The 13,046-nt window shown below is 44.3% G+C and overlaps 1 protein-coding gene across 1 annotated transcript in view; it reads left to right on the top strand.

Annotated features, from left to right (window-relative positions):
- The window catches only part of LOC121724120 (doublecortin domain-containing protein 1-like), a 77,738-nt gene that overhangs the window by 50,332 nt on the left and 14,360 nt on the right, over positions 1 to 13,046 (top strand). The window contains exons 18-20 of the mRNA XM_042110477.1: positions 24 to 84; positions 1,772 to 1,900; positions 2,474 to 2,592. Coding sequence (XP_041966411.1) covers positions 24 to 84; positions 1,772 to 1,900; positions 2,474 to 2,592 — 309 coding nt within the window. The remainder of the gene's footprint in view (positions 1 to 23; positions 85 to 1,771; positions 1,901 to 2,473; positions 2,593 to 13,046) is intronic.

Here is a 13,046-nt window from a genome sequence, read left to right as displayed (position 1 = left end):
CAAATTTCACTGTTCCTTAACAGGGAGATGGGTTGTCCATTTCAGCGGTGGAGGTTTGGTGAAAATGGCCACATCTATTCTGAGGTGAGCTCTCTCTGATGGCCCTGATTTAAATGAAAAAGTCAATCAATGAGCAAAGTGTCAATGAGCAAAGTGTAGTGAATGAATTAAGGGCCTGTCCACACGGAGACGCTTTTTAGGTTAAACGCAGAGGTTTTGCTTCGTCTTAGCCGAGCGTCCAAACGAATCCTGTAAACGCACTGCCCGAAACCGCACTTTTCTGAAACCTGGTCCCAGAGTGGAAAAATCGGAAACCGTAGCCCGTTTGAATTCGTTTAGACAGCGAAACCGCACATCCTGCTTGCGTATCGATGATGTCATCGCCACACCTCAGCTGCCCTGGACTTGCACTTATAGTATTGCCTAACAATACTAGTTTTCATACATGACATTACCTACGATTACACTCCGTAAGATAAATATCACAACTGGTGCTGCGCAGCGCCGATAGCTTATGACTTGGTGGACTGAACACTGTTTTTCCCGGTGTTTTTTTAAGCATTCTAGCTACTGTCAGTGACGCGAGAGAACTTAAGTTATTAGGAAAGTGCGGTGTAAGTTTAGGCTACATTAATTTGTGCATAGTGCCAGTGTCATTCATTTATTTTACATGTCTTACAACATATACATGCATTCACAGTCGAGTGAAATCAGATATAAGCATACAAAGACGCTTAGAACTCACGTTAAGCCGATGGTAGCACACTGAATGCAAATGCGCGATTTGATGCAGGCAAACGTATTGACTGTTACTAATGAAGGTTTTATAGCAATATTATAAATGTGGCGACAGACTAGCCTAGAACTTGGGTAAGCCTTGCGTTTAGTAGCCTAATTGCGGTGATAGCCAAAACTAATGTGAATCACGGACTATCCTACAACCAAAGAAAGTAAAGGTGATTAGTAGGCCTACCTGCGTTAGCCAAATAAAGGACGGGACTGCACCCTTCACAAACCGTAAAATAAAGTTTATTAGTTTTACAGTTGACTACAGTTGACAGTTCACCATCAGTCCACACAAACAATTCTGGTTTCCTTGCACTAGCCATTTCGTCGTAGCCTATTCTGTCTGTTTGTAAAGCGCAAGTTTTGGTCAATTTCTGTAAAGAAACAGTGCCACCTATAGGCCTGGGGTATGAAGTAACGTGTTGAGTCGTGTTGCGATGGATCCGTTTGAACGCAAATATTCTTGATACGGTTCCAGGGAAGACGGAGGAAAAAAAGATCGGTTTGGTACGTGTGGACTAGGCCTAAAGCTATTGTGTGGTGTGTCGGAGCGTTGAGCTGATCCATCAATGGCTTTTTAGCATCTTACTAATGATTTTAAAGTGGACATGCAACACTAGATGTGCAAATATCAATATTTTGCTTTGTTATTAATTTAACTTAGACTTTTAACTTTGTACTTTGCCCAGCATGTCATTCAGTAGGATGCAGCAGTGCTTCAGGATATGCGCTCTTCCTAAACCGCACGTGTGTGGATGGTGACTTTTTTTGTGGACTCTTTTGTGATAACCGTCAAGGCATTTCATTTTGTTGCAAAGATGTGAATCTCTCTTTTGTGTGCAACTTCAAATGGCTCTCACAGCATCCTGACTCAATTGCTCTCGCTGGGTTGAAGCTGTTCTGTGCACTCAAATACCCCCTTCACCCCCACAACCACCACATATGTCCTAACGATGCCCTTTGAACTTTGACCCCCTGCCCACAGGCGCTCTCTGAACTGACGCTGACCTACCTGCAGGAGGAGTGTGGATGGGCAGAAGTGACCCCCCAGCACCAGGGGGCAATAGAGAGACCCCGGGGCAGAGAGGGGGCAGACGGCCGTGCTTACCCAGAGGTGGGCACCAGCGGAGAAAGCCACGAGCCAGGGCAGGGGTCATCAGCGTCACCCTCACAAAACACACATTACTCACACACTCACACTCACAGTCAGGGGATGAGCCAGACACTCACACACGTGCACCCACACACACACACGCACACACGCACGCACACACACACACACACACACACACACACTGATCCATTTATACCTTACTCAGTTAGACATGCGTGCAAACACTCGCACAGGAAGAAGCGTGCACACACACCACACATAAACATACAAACACATACATACATTCTAACTCACAGGTTTTTTAAGCCTATACACACATCCCCATAGACAGCTCTACACAGACATTATGACCATGTGATGACCATTTTTATTTAAAAAAAAGAAAAAAGAGGAACTGTGGGATTCCACAGGTTTCCCATTTGGTTTTTGTTTTATACACAGCAAAATGGGCAAGCATGTCATCTTTGTCAAATCAAAATTGTTCCTATAGCCTTTACTGTACGTTCTGTTTTTCTTTCTCTCTTTCCTCCCTCGCTCCCTCTCTCCCTCTCTCTCTCTCTCTCACCCCTCTAGCCGATTGAGGCAGCACCAACAGACAGCCCATGGGGAGAGGCAGCCAGTCAGGGAGCCCAGCTGTCAGTGGCCCTTCTCAGGCAACACAAAGGCAAACAGGCGCCGGCCGCGGCTCAGAGGTAGGACACTGGCAAGCCTCACGGTGACCGTTCACTGTCATAAGAGGATTTCTCTCTTATGTGGGACTGTTTCCCCCCTATCTTTTCAAAATAGTACCTCACGGTAAAAGCCCTGAAGTCTTCTTATGAAAGAGAGAGAGAGAGAGAGAAAGAGAGAGAGAGAAAGAGAGAGAGAGAAGGCTGTGTGTTTAATAATACATACCCTACAACTGTGTAATATAAAAAGTCAACATTTAAATTTGACCAGTAATCAGTAAAAAGTGAAGACATGGGTGGGATCAGTTCTTCAGTCAGAGGCCACAGAACATCTCCTCTCCCTTCTGACTTGTAGTCCCTTAGAGATGTGTCAGGAATACTCCATCACTTGTCACTAAGTCCCAACAGATTAAGTAGTGATACTGTATGGTAATAATGAGTGTGATGTGTGAGCATTGGCCTCTCTCAACCTCATTATGCTAATGCAATAGAACTTTAAAATGCATCCATGCCACTCGTGTTGACTAGAGATCACGCTCTGCGGTGCGTGTTGCTGGATACGTTTGCACCGAACACACACACCAATACGGAGACAGACACAGAGACAGACACACACACACACACACACGCACACACACACACATTTGCAGTTTTTTCCCCAGCCATGTTTTTCTTCGCATATCTGCCTCTTTAATGCAATTTAACAATTTCACATTTGCCACTTCACGACTCACCGCAGACCCCTGTGTTAAATCAGGACGCTTTCAGTGCGCACTCAACAAGTAAGCTAGTGAGGTGCTAGTTAGCTAAGAGTGCACACACAGGCCTGCGCAGTGCGGCGTGCTAATGTGCGCTAACGGACGCAGCGCTGCTGAAGAGCACTGAGCACAGGAGGCCAGGAGATGAGGTGTAACGTAATCTCCTCCCTCGCTTAACCCAGTTTGCATTGTGTGGGATCTGTGCATGAGGCGGGATGCGATTCTAAAAGCAGTGGCAGAGGCATTGTGGTGTGACAGGAAACTTCAAAAGATGGAAGTTTGAATGGCTTTTTTTCTTTTGCAAGCAACTCAGCGGAACACCTTCTTCCTCTAGACGATTCAGTCTAATTCAGTCTGCTGTGTTGATGCTTCAAAGGATTTAGTCCAGCATGATCTCATTTGGAATTTTAAGAAATGCAGGTGCAGCATTTCTGAATATTGATGAAGCTCAAAAACAGACCATGCTGCTATTCTTTTGGTCAACGTTCTTTAGAACGTTTTTTCATCAAGTGTAAAATGATAAATACCAGTAATGAGGTTCTGATACAATAGAGTGACTAAGTGTGAACAGTGGTCATTTTTCCCTTGATATATCTTTCTTCACCCATGTTGATGCCTTCTTCCTCTTTCAGATAAGCAAGGAATCCTGGCTTTGTAATACGTAATCCCATCTCAGCTACCACGTCTGTATTTATTTTATTCCCATTTAAATAGCTTTTGAAAGATGTATTTGGCCAGATTGGCCTATAATACTAATGCCAATCTCAGTGATGGCAACAATGAGATGCCCTGTGTCCAGACAGTACATGTCTTCCTATGAAAGTACACCTATTCCTTCTGAGTTTGTGAAATGATTGTTATATTACTGCTATTAGAGGCAGAAAGAAATGAGAAGAGAACAGGAAGGGTCAGAGAAGCTCTATAGATCTGTTTTGAACGTGTTGGTCGATCAATTGGACTACCTCACATTTCCCTATCCCATTTAATGGGGGGGTGTGGGGTGGAGGAGGAGGAGATGGGGGTGCGTTCTGAGGAGGGGATGCCCAGTCAAGCATGCGTGCCGGGCCCGTCACCCACTGACCTGTGACAGAAAGGCCCGTCAGCCTAACCGCTTGTGACAGGCCCACTCCGGGCACATCTGCGCCAGGGCGCCTGTTGTTTTCCCACTGGTGACGGTGCGGAGGCAGCGGAGGCTGCGGCAGAGAGCAGCAGCAGCAGCAGCGGCAGCGGCGCCACAGGGGGAGGATAGATGGGGGGAGGGGGGGGCGCATCCTGCTCCACCTCCCCAAACAAAAAACACCCATCCACCCTTTCAAAAGTGCTTCCAGGCAGGAGGAGGAGGAAGCAGTTGGCCATTTGTGATTTGAAATTGGACTCATTGGTTGTAAAAATGTAGTTATTCACTTCATCCTGACTATGAGTAGAAACACAGGTTTACAGAGAAGTTAGTTGCAAAAAGTCCACTGACTTTTAGTCCACACAAAGCGCATGCTGTGTCTTGCCATATTAGTGGAATTTATTAAGCAATTCCTCTTATCTGGTAAACATCACTCTTCCAGGCCCTGGAGTCAACCGATGACAACATTTAAAAGGAATAAAAAGTTTAACGATGAAGTAAAACAGTGCATGATAATGTCAACACACAGATAGACAGTGCAGGGCAGTAGTTCTGCTCCAAAAGAGTTTTTTAAAGATACTCAAATTTATGCAGCTACAGATTATAGTCATCTACTGGGAAGTGAATGGCATGAAAAAGTTCAAGTAAGACATTTAAAGGCAAACAGAACTAAAGGCTGCTTTTGACATGGTACAAAGAAGCCAAACTGGTGCTCTGAATACTGATGCTGTTGTATCTGAAAGTTTCTCGTATTGATGCATTTAACCACAATTTGGATTGCACCTGCTTTTAAAAGGTGAAATTCAAAGTTTCAATTCTAACTCAAAACGTATGCTGTCACCTGTAGTTTTGATACATACTCCTATACTTCCATACTCCTAATGTGTTTCTGTTCACTTTTCTCCTCCCATGTTTTTGCCTTCACCTCCCACTTCTCCCTTGACCTTCCCCTGAATGCATATGCATGAGTAAACCTCCGACCCGCTCGGCTAATCCCTAACCCTGAATGTGACTGGGGCCATGTTAGCCTTTAAAAAGCTTATTATAGCCCTGTCACACACTCCTTCCCCCAAAACACACTCTCTCTCACACACACAAACACAGTGGCACTCACATACATACACAGAATGCAGAACATGTTCATTCACAAGAGCACAGACACACAAAGCATGGGTTTTTTTGCATGTTTAGCCCTGATTGGTCTATAAAGCATAGGAAATGCTATACTTTCATTCCCATTTCAAGTTACTCCATCATTAAATCCAATTAGGTGGGAATGGGTTTTGAACTGTTGTATTGCTCCTTCCCAGTAGCATCTTAAAATGTATAGATTTTGGTGAACCCAGTGTTCTTGAAACACTGTCACACACACACACACACACTCCACGCGTTTGTGTGCGAACACACTTCTTCGTGCCACGCAGCATTCATCAAGCACATCCTGACCCTTGCTTTCCGAGCCTCCACCCCACCCCACCCCTCCTTGCTCTCCATACTAATGATGCGGCGGCTCCATTATTCCCATCATCACGCCGCCGCCTCATGTATTACTGAGCAGAGCTGTCTTTCATCTCCTGCGAGGACCTTTGCCGCACGCACACACACGCACACACACACGCACACACAGACACACACACGCACGCACACTCACATACTCACTCCCCACTCCTCAAGAAAACCCAATTTGCTCTTTTGATGCCTCTCGTTGTCCCATCTGAGCTGCTGCTTGTGCTGCTCTTGCTGCCGCGGCCGCCTCTGCTGTCTCTGTGCCTGATCGCCGGAGTTCAAGCTAAACGCATGGGGCCCTTTGAAGCGGCCCTCCACAGATGTGGATTGGCTGGCTTTCAGAGTGTTTCAGAGGGCAGGATTAGTCAGTTTATTTAGTCTTACTCAGTAGGCTGGGGAATCGTTCGTATCATATCAATGTGCATATCAAAGTCCTCAACGTCAGTGTGTTTTGAAGTTGTTCTAATACTCTTTAATTAGTGCCTTATAAAGCTTATTGCAGGGACTTGGAAATTATGGTAATGAAGGTGATATAAAGGACGTGAAACATCAACAAAGTATCATCATAACAAATGTTAATGCTAACTTATTTTGTAACTTAGTAATTATCTCTAATGCATTTGAGTATGCTAAGCATCACATAAAGCATCATGATGAAGGTAAATAAAAATGAATTGTGATGTGAAGCGTAGGATCGTGACTTATCATAGGTCATTTGTGGTCAGTTTTTCTTGTGTCAATGATTTGTCATTAGAGAGATAAAAAGAAAGACGAGATGAGGACACAGTCTTGGTAGCTTGCATTACGGTTGCATTATGTTCTTAATTGAACTGGTTGTGGGTGTGTGTGTGTGTGTGTGTGTGTGTGTGTGTGTGTGTGTCTTTGTGTACATGTCCTGTAAACTATGTTAAGCTTGTCTTCCATAGTTGTCATCCCACAGAGTAAAATCGTTTTCCTTGGTAGTTTCATTGGACGGTTTTGCTACCAGTCTGTTTTACCGCATTAACGGCCTAAATGCAGCAGCAGCGCTGTCCATACGACGCGGCCTGAGCCTGGAGCCCAGCAGTGGTGGCGCTGCCAAGTCTGGTTGTTACTGTCAGTCCATTTAACCAGCTTTTCTGCCAGCGCCCACTCACAGACACACATGTGTAATTGATGGGTCTCTGCCGGGCTCCAAATAGCTCTGCGTCCACCCCCCCAAAAAAAAAAAATGGATAACAGGTCCACAGGTTGTGGTGGGATTTCAGACACACTCGTCTCCATGCTACTTTTTTGACATCCATAAAAAGAGGAATGGATAGCAGGAGAGGGGGGGGGGGGGGCAGTGTTTGAGGCTGTCCTCCGACACACACACACACACACACACACTGACAGGCCATTGTGGGCTGAGAAAGAGCTGGCACTACAGATGTCGCCTTTACTGCCAGACAATTGAGCAGTGTGGTGAAACACAGAGGGATGCCATTAGAAAAGTACCTCTGAGGAGCAGCTAAGCTGTACACACACCAACTACCAAGTTAATAGATTTGGTAGCTGTAGCCTACTATAGGACAACTACAAGACAAGGAAGTCCTAATGAAGTGATTACATCTATTGTAAGGGGGATTCTTTATGAATGTTTTGTGTAATGCTCGTTATTATTTTAAAGGTGATGCAGTCTGTAGATGTGGCCTTTGGCATCCTCTGACCTTGATTTTTATTATGACAAACATGGAATTGCAATGGATGTGGAATTGATTTAGTCATCACTTATTTTTCTTTTTTCCTGTGAGCCTAATCGTCTAATAATCTTGACTGCATCTGTGCAATTTTGCTGTGCTTTGTTTTTTTTTTCACTGTATGCAGGACAGGTCAGTTTAGGTTCATTCTGGTCTGATAATTCTGTTCTGTTTTTCCATTTTGTTTTCTGTTTCTCTCTGTTCTGTACAGTATTTTTTACATTTTGAAGACTTTCACAGTAGGCTTTCAGGAACCAAGGTGTTTTTATTTTGTGTTTCATTGCTCTACCCTGACCAATGCGGCATTTCAGGGCAATATTTTTATTTATTATGGTGTGCTGTTGACAGTGGGATGGAGGAGGTGAATATCTGTAGTGTGAGTATGTGGAGAGGTTCACAGTCAGACAGGTCAGCGGTAGGGTGGACAGGAGGCTGTGGAGGGACAGCTGAGAGGAGCTGACCCTGTGGCCCGACGCTGCCAGCATGGAGCTCCATCTCACCGTGTGACAGACAGCACACACACCCCTGATCACTTTAGCCTGTCCTTTTAGAGTGTTTTGTCAAGTATACACACACACACACATACACACACACAAAACACCCTGCCCACATACACACACACACACACACACATACAGAGAGAGAGAGAGAGAGAGAGAAACAAACACACACACACAGACACACATCCTCCGGATCACTTTTGCCTGTCCTTTTAGAGTGTTTTGTCAAGTACACACACATACACACACACACAAACCCCCCTGCCCACACACACAGATACACATACACACAGAGAGAGAGAGAGAGAGAGAGAGTGAGAGAGAGAGAGAGAGAGAGAGACAAACACACACACACTCCCACTTCCTCAGCTAATGTTAATTAAAAGCTGTCTGTGTGACAGGCCCCATATAGGCGGAGGACACCCCCTGCAGAAAGAGCCCTTGGTCTCCCCTCATGCGTAGCCTGCATGGAACATTCAAGCAGCGAAATCGAAGGCCAGGCCAGGGACATGACACAGAGTTACGGACACGGTGTCCAGGGTTACTCTGAGTCAGGTCGGCCATGTCGAGCTGTCAGCTAATGAAACAGAAGACATCATCTCGCACAAGTGTCTTTGACCCACCCCCTGCCTCTCACTCAAACTCCCACAAACCCCCTGGCATTGATCAGCGAGGCCATTTTCTAGTCAAGCGCCGAGGGCGGCCAGGTGCACATCCGCTCGGGGGAGCAGCAGGTCACAGTGGACCGATGGTTGGGGGAGTGCTGAATACAGCAGCGGTCATGTGTTTCTGCCATACATGGAGATTTGGATGGTTGTATAGGTACATACCAAAGATTCTAGAGCTCTGTTCTAGAATCTTTGGTACATACTGCATAGATGCAGAATACATTGTGGGAATTAGCAGGAACTGTGTCTATGCCTTCGTATAAGTTGGTATTGGATTCCCAGTGGCGCAGCGTACGTGTGTGGCTCTGTGTGTGTGTGTGGTTGTGTGTGTGTGTGTGTGCTGCACCCACTGAAGCAAGCACCCCATGCTCAGTGGCATTTCCCAAATGTGCCCCAGCTGGGGGCCACCGCTGCACTGTGAGAAACGCGTGCACACACACACACACACACTGTCTCACAGCAAGGGGTACAACTTTTATCACACACCCATGCACACACACACACACACACACACACACACATGCTTCTCAGCTATTATTCGTGTCGCCTGGCACGGTGGCACGGGCCGCAGTGATGCGCGTTTCCATCACAGTGGTCTAGCTCCATTTGCAGAGCACGTGAGCGAGGGCTGCCTAATGCCCGTCACCCAGCTGTGTGATGCCCTTTCTTTTAAGTAATGTCACCGTGTCTTCTTTCCCCCTTTTTTTCCCTTAATGCTATTTCTGTCAGCGGACTCCAGAGGTAATAAATAAAGCTTGTGGGCTTTCGGAACGAGGGAGGGAAAAGAGGAAGAGAGGGGAGGGAGGGATGGAGGTTGGAGAAGGAGAAAGTGGTAGCTAATTGACTCTCCAGAAAGCATCCTAAATGATGTGGGGCTCAGTCATGCAGATACACACGTATCTGGGAAAACACACTCTACAGTCACACATGCAGATAAGCCCTGTGCCAGTCTTACTGATGAGCTTTGTTTGGGACTTTGGTGCGGAAGGAGTGTGACTGTATGTCCATCCATGCACATATTCACACTACTCTCTTTCACCAAAAATATACATCTAATTTTAAAGTTTTAACTGTGGTATACTAGGATAAATATATTCACAACATAGGTGTAACTAAAACCATTTATGCTGTAATAGTGAGTCGATAAATATTTGCTGTGGTATGGCTGATGCAATGCAGTCACAGTATTTACTTCAGTTTCTTTTAAATAAATCTACACAATGGAACATTTTCAATACTGAAATGATATAGTGCCAGGGTGTTTCATGAATTGTGTATATTTAATTTGCTGTGTCTTGAAAGTGCCTATAGTGTCTAGACAGGCAAGGTAAAGAATGTGGTCTAGCTTCAAAGAATAAAGGAACCATCAATTCTGTTGGAATATCGACAGAAATTCCACATAGTTCCTTTCTGGGAGTATGATTGATACATATCAGCGAGTTTCGCCTAACTATGTACGATAACTGATTGAGTGTTTCTGGCTGGTTGGTTATTTTTCTGTGCATGTCTGAAAGACAAAGTGCAGTACATGCAGTTGAAACAAGTGTGATTGTGTTTTATATTGCTTTAATGTGATTAATGATTGTCTTGATTGGCTTATACTGGTCCCTGGAAGCATATATTTCCGATGCAGTAGTATGTTTGTTCAGGAGGAGAAAGTGGCGTGCTAAAAATGAACAATGCTTTATCATGTCATTAACCTGCTGAAGCTTGTCAGACAGCGCACAGCCTCACTTCTTTAAATAGACTTTTACAGACAAATCATTATGGAAATTATCGGATGCCAGTTATGTTAAACGAATGTTATGTCTGATCTGTAATCATTTCGTCTTAGTGAAACATTCCAATTATGTTTTCATTGCTTCCAACCGTAACGCCTTGTGAATGTCTTGGCACAGGTAAAATTGGATTTCTCCACAGCTATTATGTCAATTGCATTTGTACTATTGCAAGAAAATAAATAAATTTGCTTTAATTGGAGTCCCACAATAGTTCCCGCTGTCCCGGCCGTGCCTGTGGATAATGCCTCGGTAATGTGTTTTTAATCAACTCTTAAAGGCCCTGGGAGTCAGTGCTCTGTGATGGGTAGCGTGTTGACCGCTTCTGTGCGGAGAGAGAGCGTGGACGGAAAACAGGAGCTCCAAAGAGCCATTTTCTGCAGTAGGCTCTGTAATTAGCGTGCCAGCAGTGGCACATTAGAGATGTATTAAGCTCTCACAAGTTGCGCTTCAGCGTCAGGTAAACCACAGGAGCTGCTGCTGCTGATGATGAAGTTCCGTCTCCTCTGTGACACCGGGACCTCCATTAGAACAGTACCTGATGGAGTCTTTTAAAAGTCCCCCCTTGGGGATGAGCCAACACCCCAAACCGGTTTAGTTAATAAACAAAACGCCTGATACAATTGCCTGGCCATTTTACGTAGCTGTTTTCAACACCAGCAAGTTTTGTGGTACCAAGTGTTCTTACAAAGAGTCTAATGACGTTGTCTAGGTTACGAGAGCCTGAGTGCAATGCTTTGTTATCAGATGAATTGTTTTCATGACCTTTGTGTTCTCTGCTTAAGGCATGTTTGTTTCAATGTAAAGGAAATACCAGTTGTGGCAAGCCATTTATTGCTCCTTTTCTTACCTAGATCTACCCTAACCTAGTACTGTACCTGTACATAACAACTAGCTGACTAGTTGACAAGTATTATGGAAAAACTCGACTAGTCAACCAGTCAAAATCAGTAGTCGTGACACACCTATTGCTATGTGCACATACACACAAAAACATACACATAGACACACACTCACACACACATTCCCACACAGACATACACACACACACACACACACAGCATTCCTGTCCACTTCAGGAAGCCTTCACACATTCTTCTCTCACACAGTGGAGAGGGAGTGAGGTTGTCACAGGCCCGTGACACCTTTGTAACATCTCCATCTATCCTTGTTCTCCATCTCCTCCCTTGACCCATCTAATTCCATCCATCCTTCTGTCATGCTGGGCCGACCACTCACCGACTGGACGAGTGTGTGTTTGATTGTCACCCACTCTGTGCAGGGGGAGGTCCAGTCTTCACTGCTCTTGTCAGCATGACACACAGACCCTGTCAGGAACAAGCTGTTGGGTCTCTCTCTCTCTCTCTCTCTCTCTCTCTCTCTCTCTCTCTCTCCTCTCTCTCTCTCTCTCCTCTCTCTCTCTATCTCACTGTCTGTTGCTGCGCCTCAGTGTAAGTGTGTCTGTGCACGAGCTTAAAGCCTGCAGGTGCAGCAGCAGTAATGAGAGAAAGAGAAAGGAAGGAAGCACAGAAGAAAGAATGAGAGGGGAGGTGTCAAGAGCCCTCACATTTGAGACAGAAAAGAAAGCTGAAAACTGTACCTGTGTTAGAGAGGGATCTCTGTCCAGTCTGACATGCCTGTGATCTCCGAGAATTCACACACTGCAAGGTGTGTGTCATGGCCCTCATAAGTTATGAAGGTAGTACTACCATAATTACTACACTGACAATACTGGAAGTAGCCTCTGGGCATATACGTGTGCTATTAAATGTAACAATAACAACAGGTGATTACAAATAAATGCTGTATATTTAACATGACTGTATCCACTTGCAATATGCATTATTTTACACAGCAATATGGAAGTAATCTTGGCTAACTTTCATGATATTGCCATTATATAACCCAACAACTTATGTCTTTAACAGTTTGCCCCTTGTGTTCTCTTGTATAATTCATCATCAAAACATATGGATTACTAAGCATATCACTGCCTCCCTCAAAGCACTCCACAGTAGTTGTGTTCTTTTCAACACCCTGAAGATTTAAGATTAGTTTAATATACTAATATTAATTTAAGATTAGTTTAATATATTAATATACATTATCTGGCATTATCTGGCCTTTATATATATATATATATATATTATATATATATATATATATATATATATATATATATATATATATATATATATATAAGGTTGTATGCAAAATGCAGAGTTGAAATTTTATCCCTTTAATGTGTTTTCAAATGACGGCTTAACTAACAACACCATAGTAGCTTCTTTCTTTCTGGGACTATTATTTTTTGGTAACTCGCTGTCTATTTTGTGTGTAATTCCAATGTAATTAGTTATGTAAATGTCCTAACAAAGCACTGTAATTACAAAGTGTCACATTGTACTTACTGCACTCTGGTTGATTGTTAAC

This window comes from Alosa sapidissima, chromosome 11 (genome assembly GCF_018492685.1).
Source record: "Alosa sapidissima isolate fAloSap1 chromosome 11, fAloSap1.pri, whole genome shotgun sequence".
NCBI classification, from domain to species: Eukaryota; Metazoa; Chordata; class Actinopteri; order Clupeiformes; family Clupeidae; genus Alosa; species Alosa sapidissima.
This window is presented reverse-complemented; position numbering and strand designations above follow the sequence as displayed.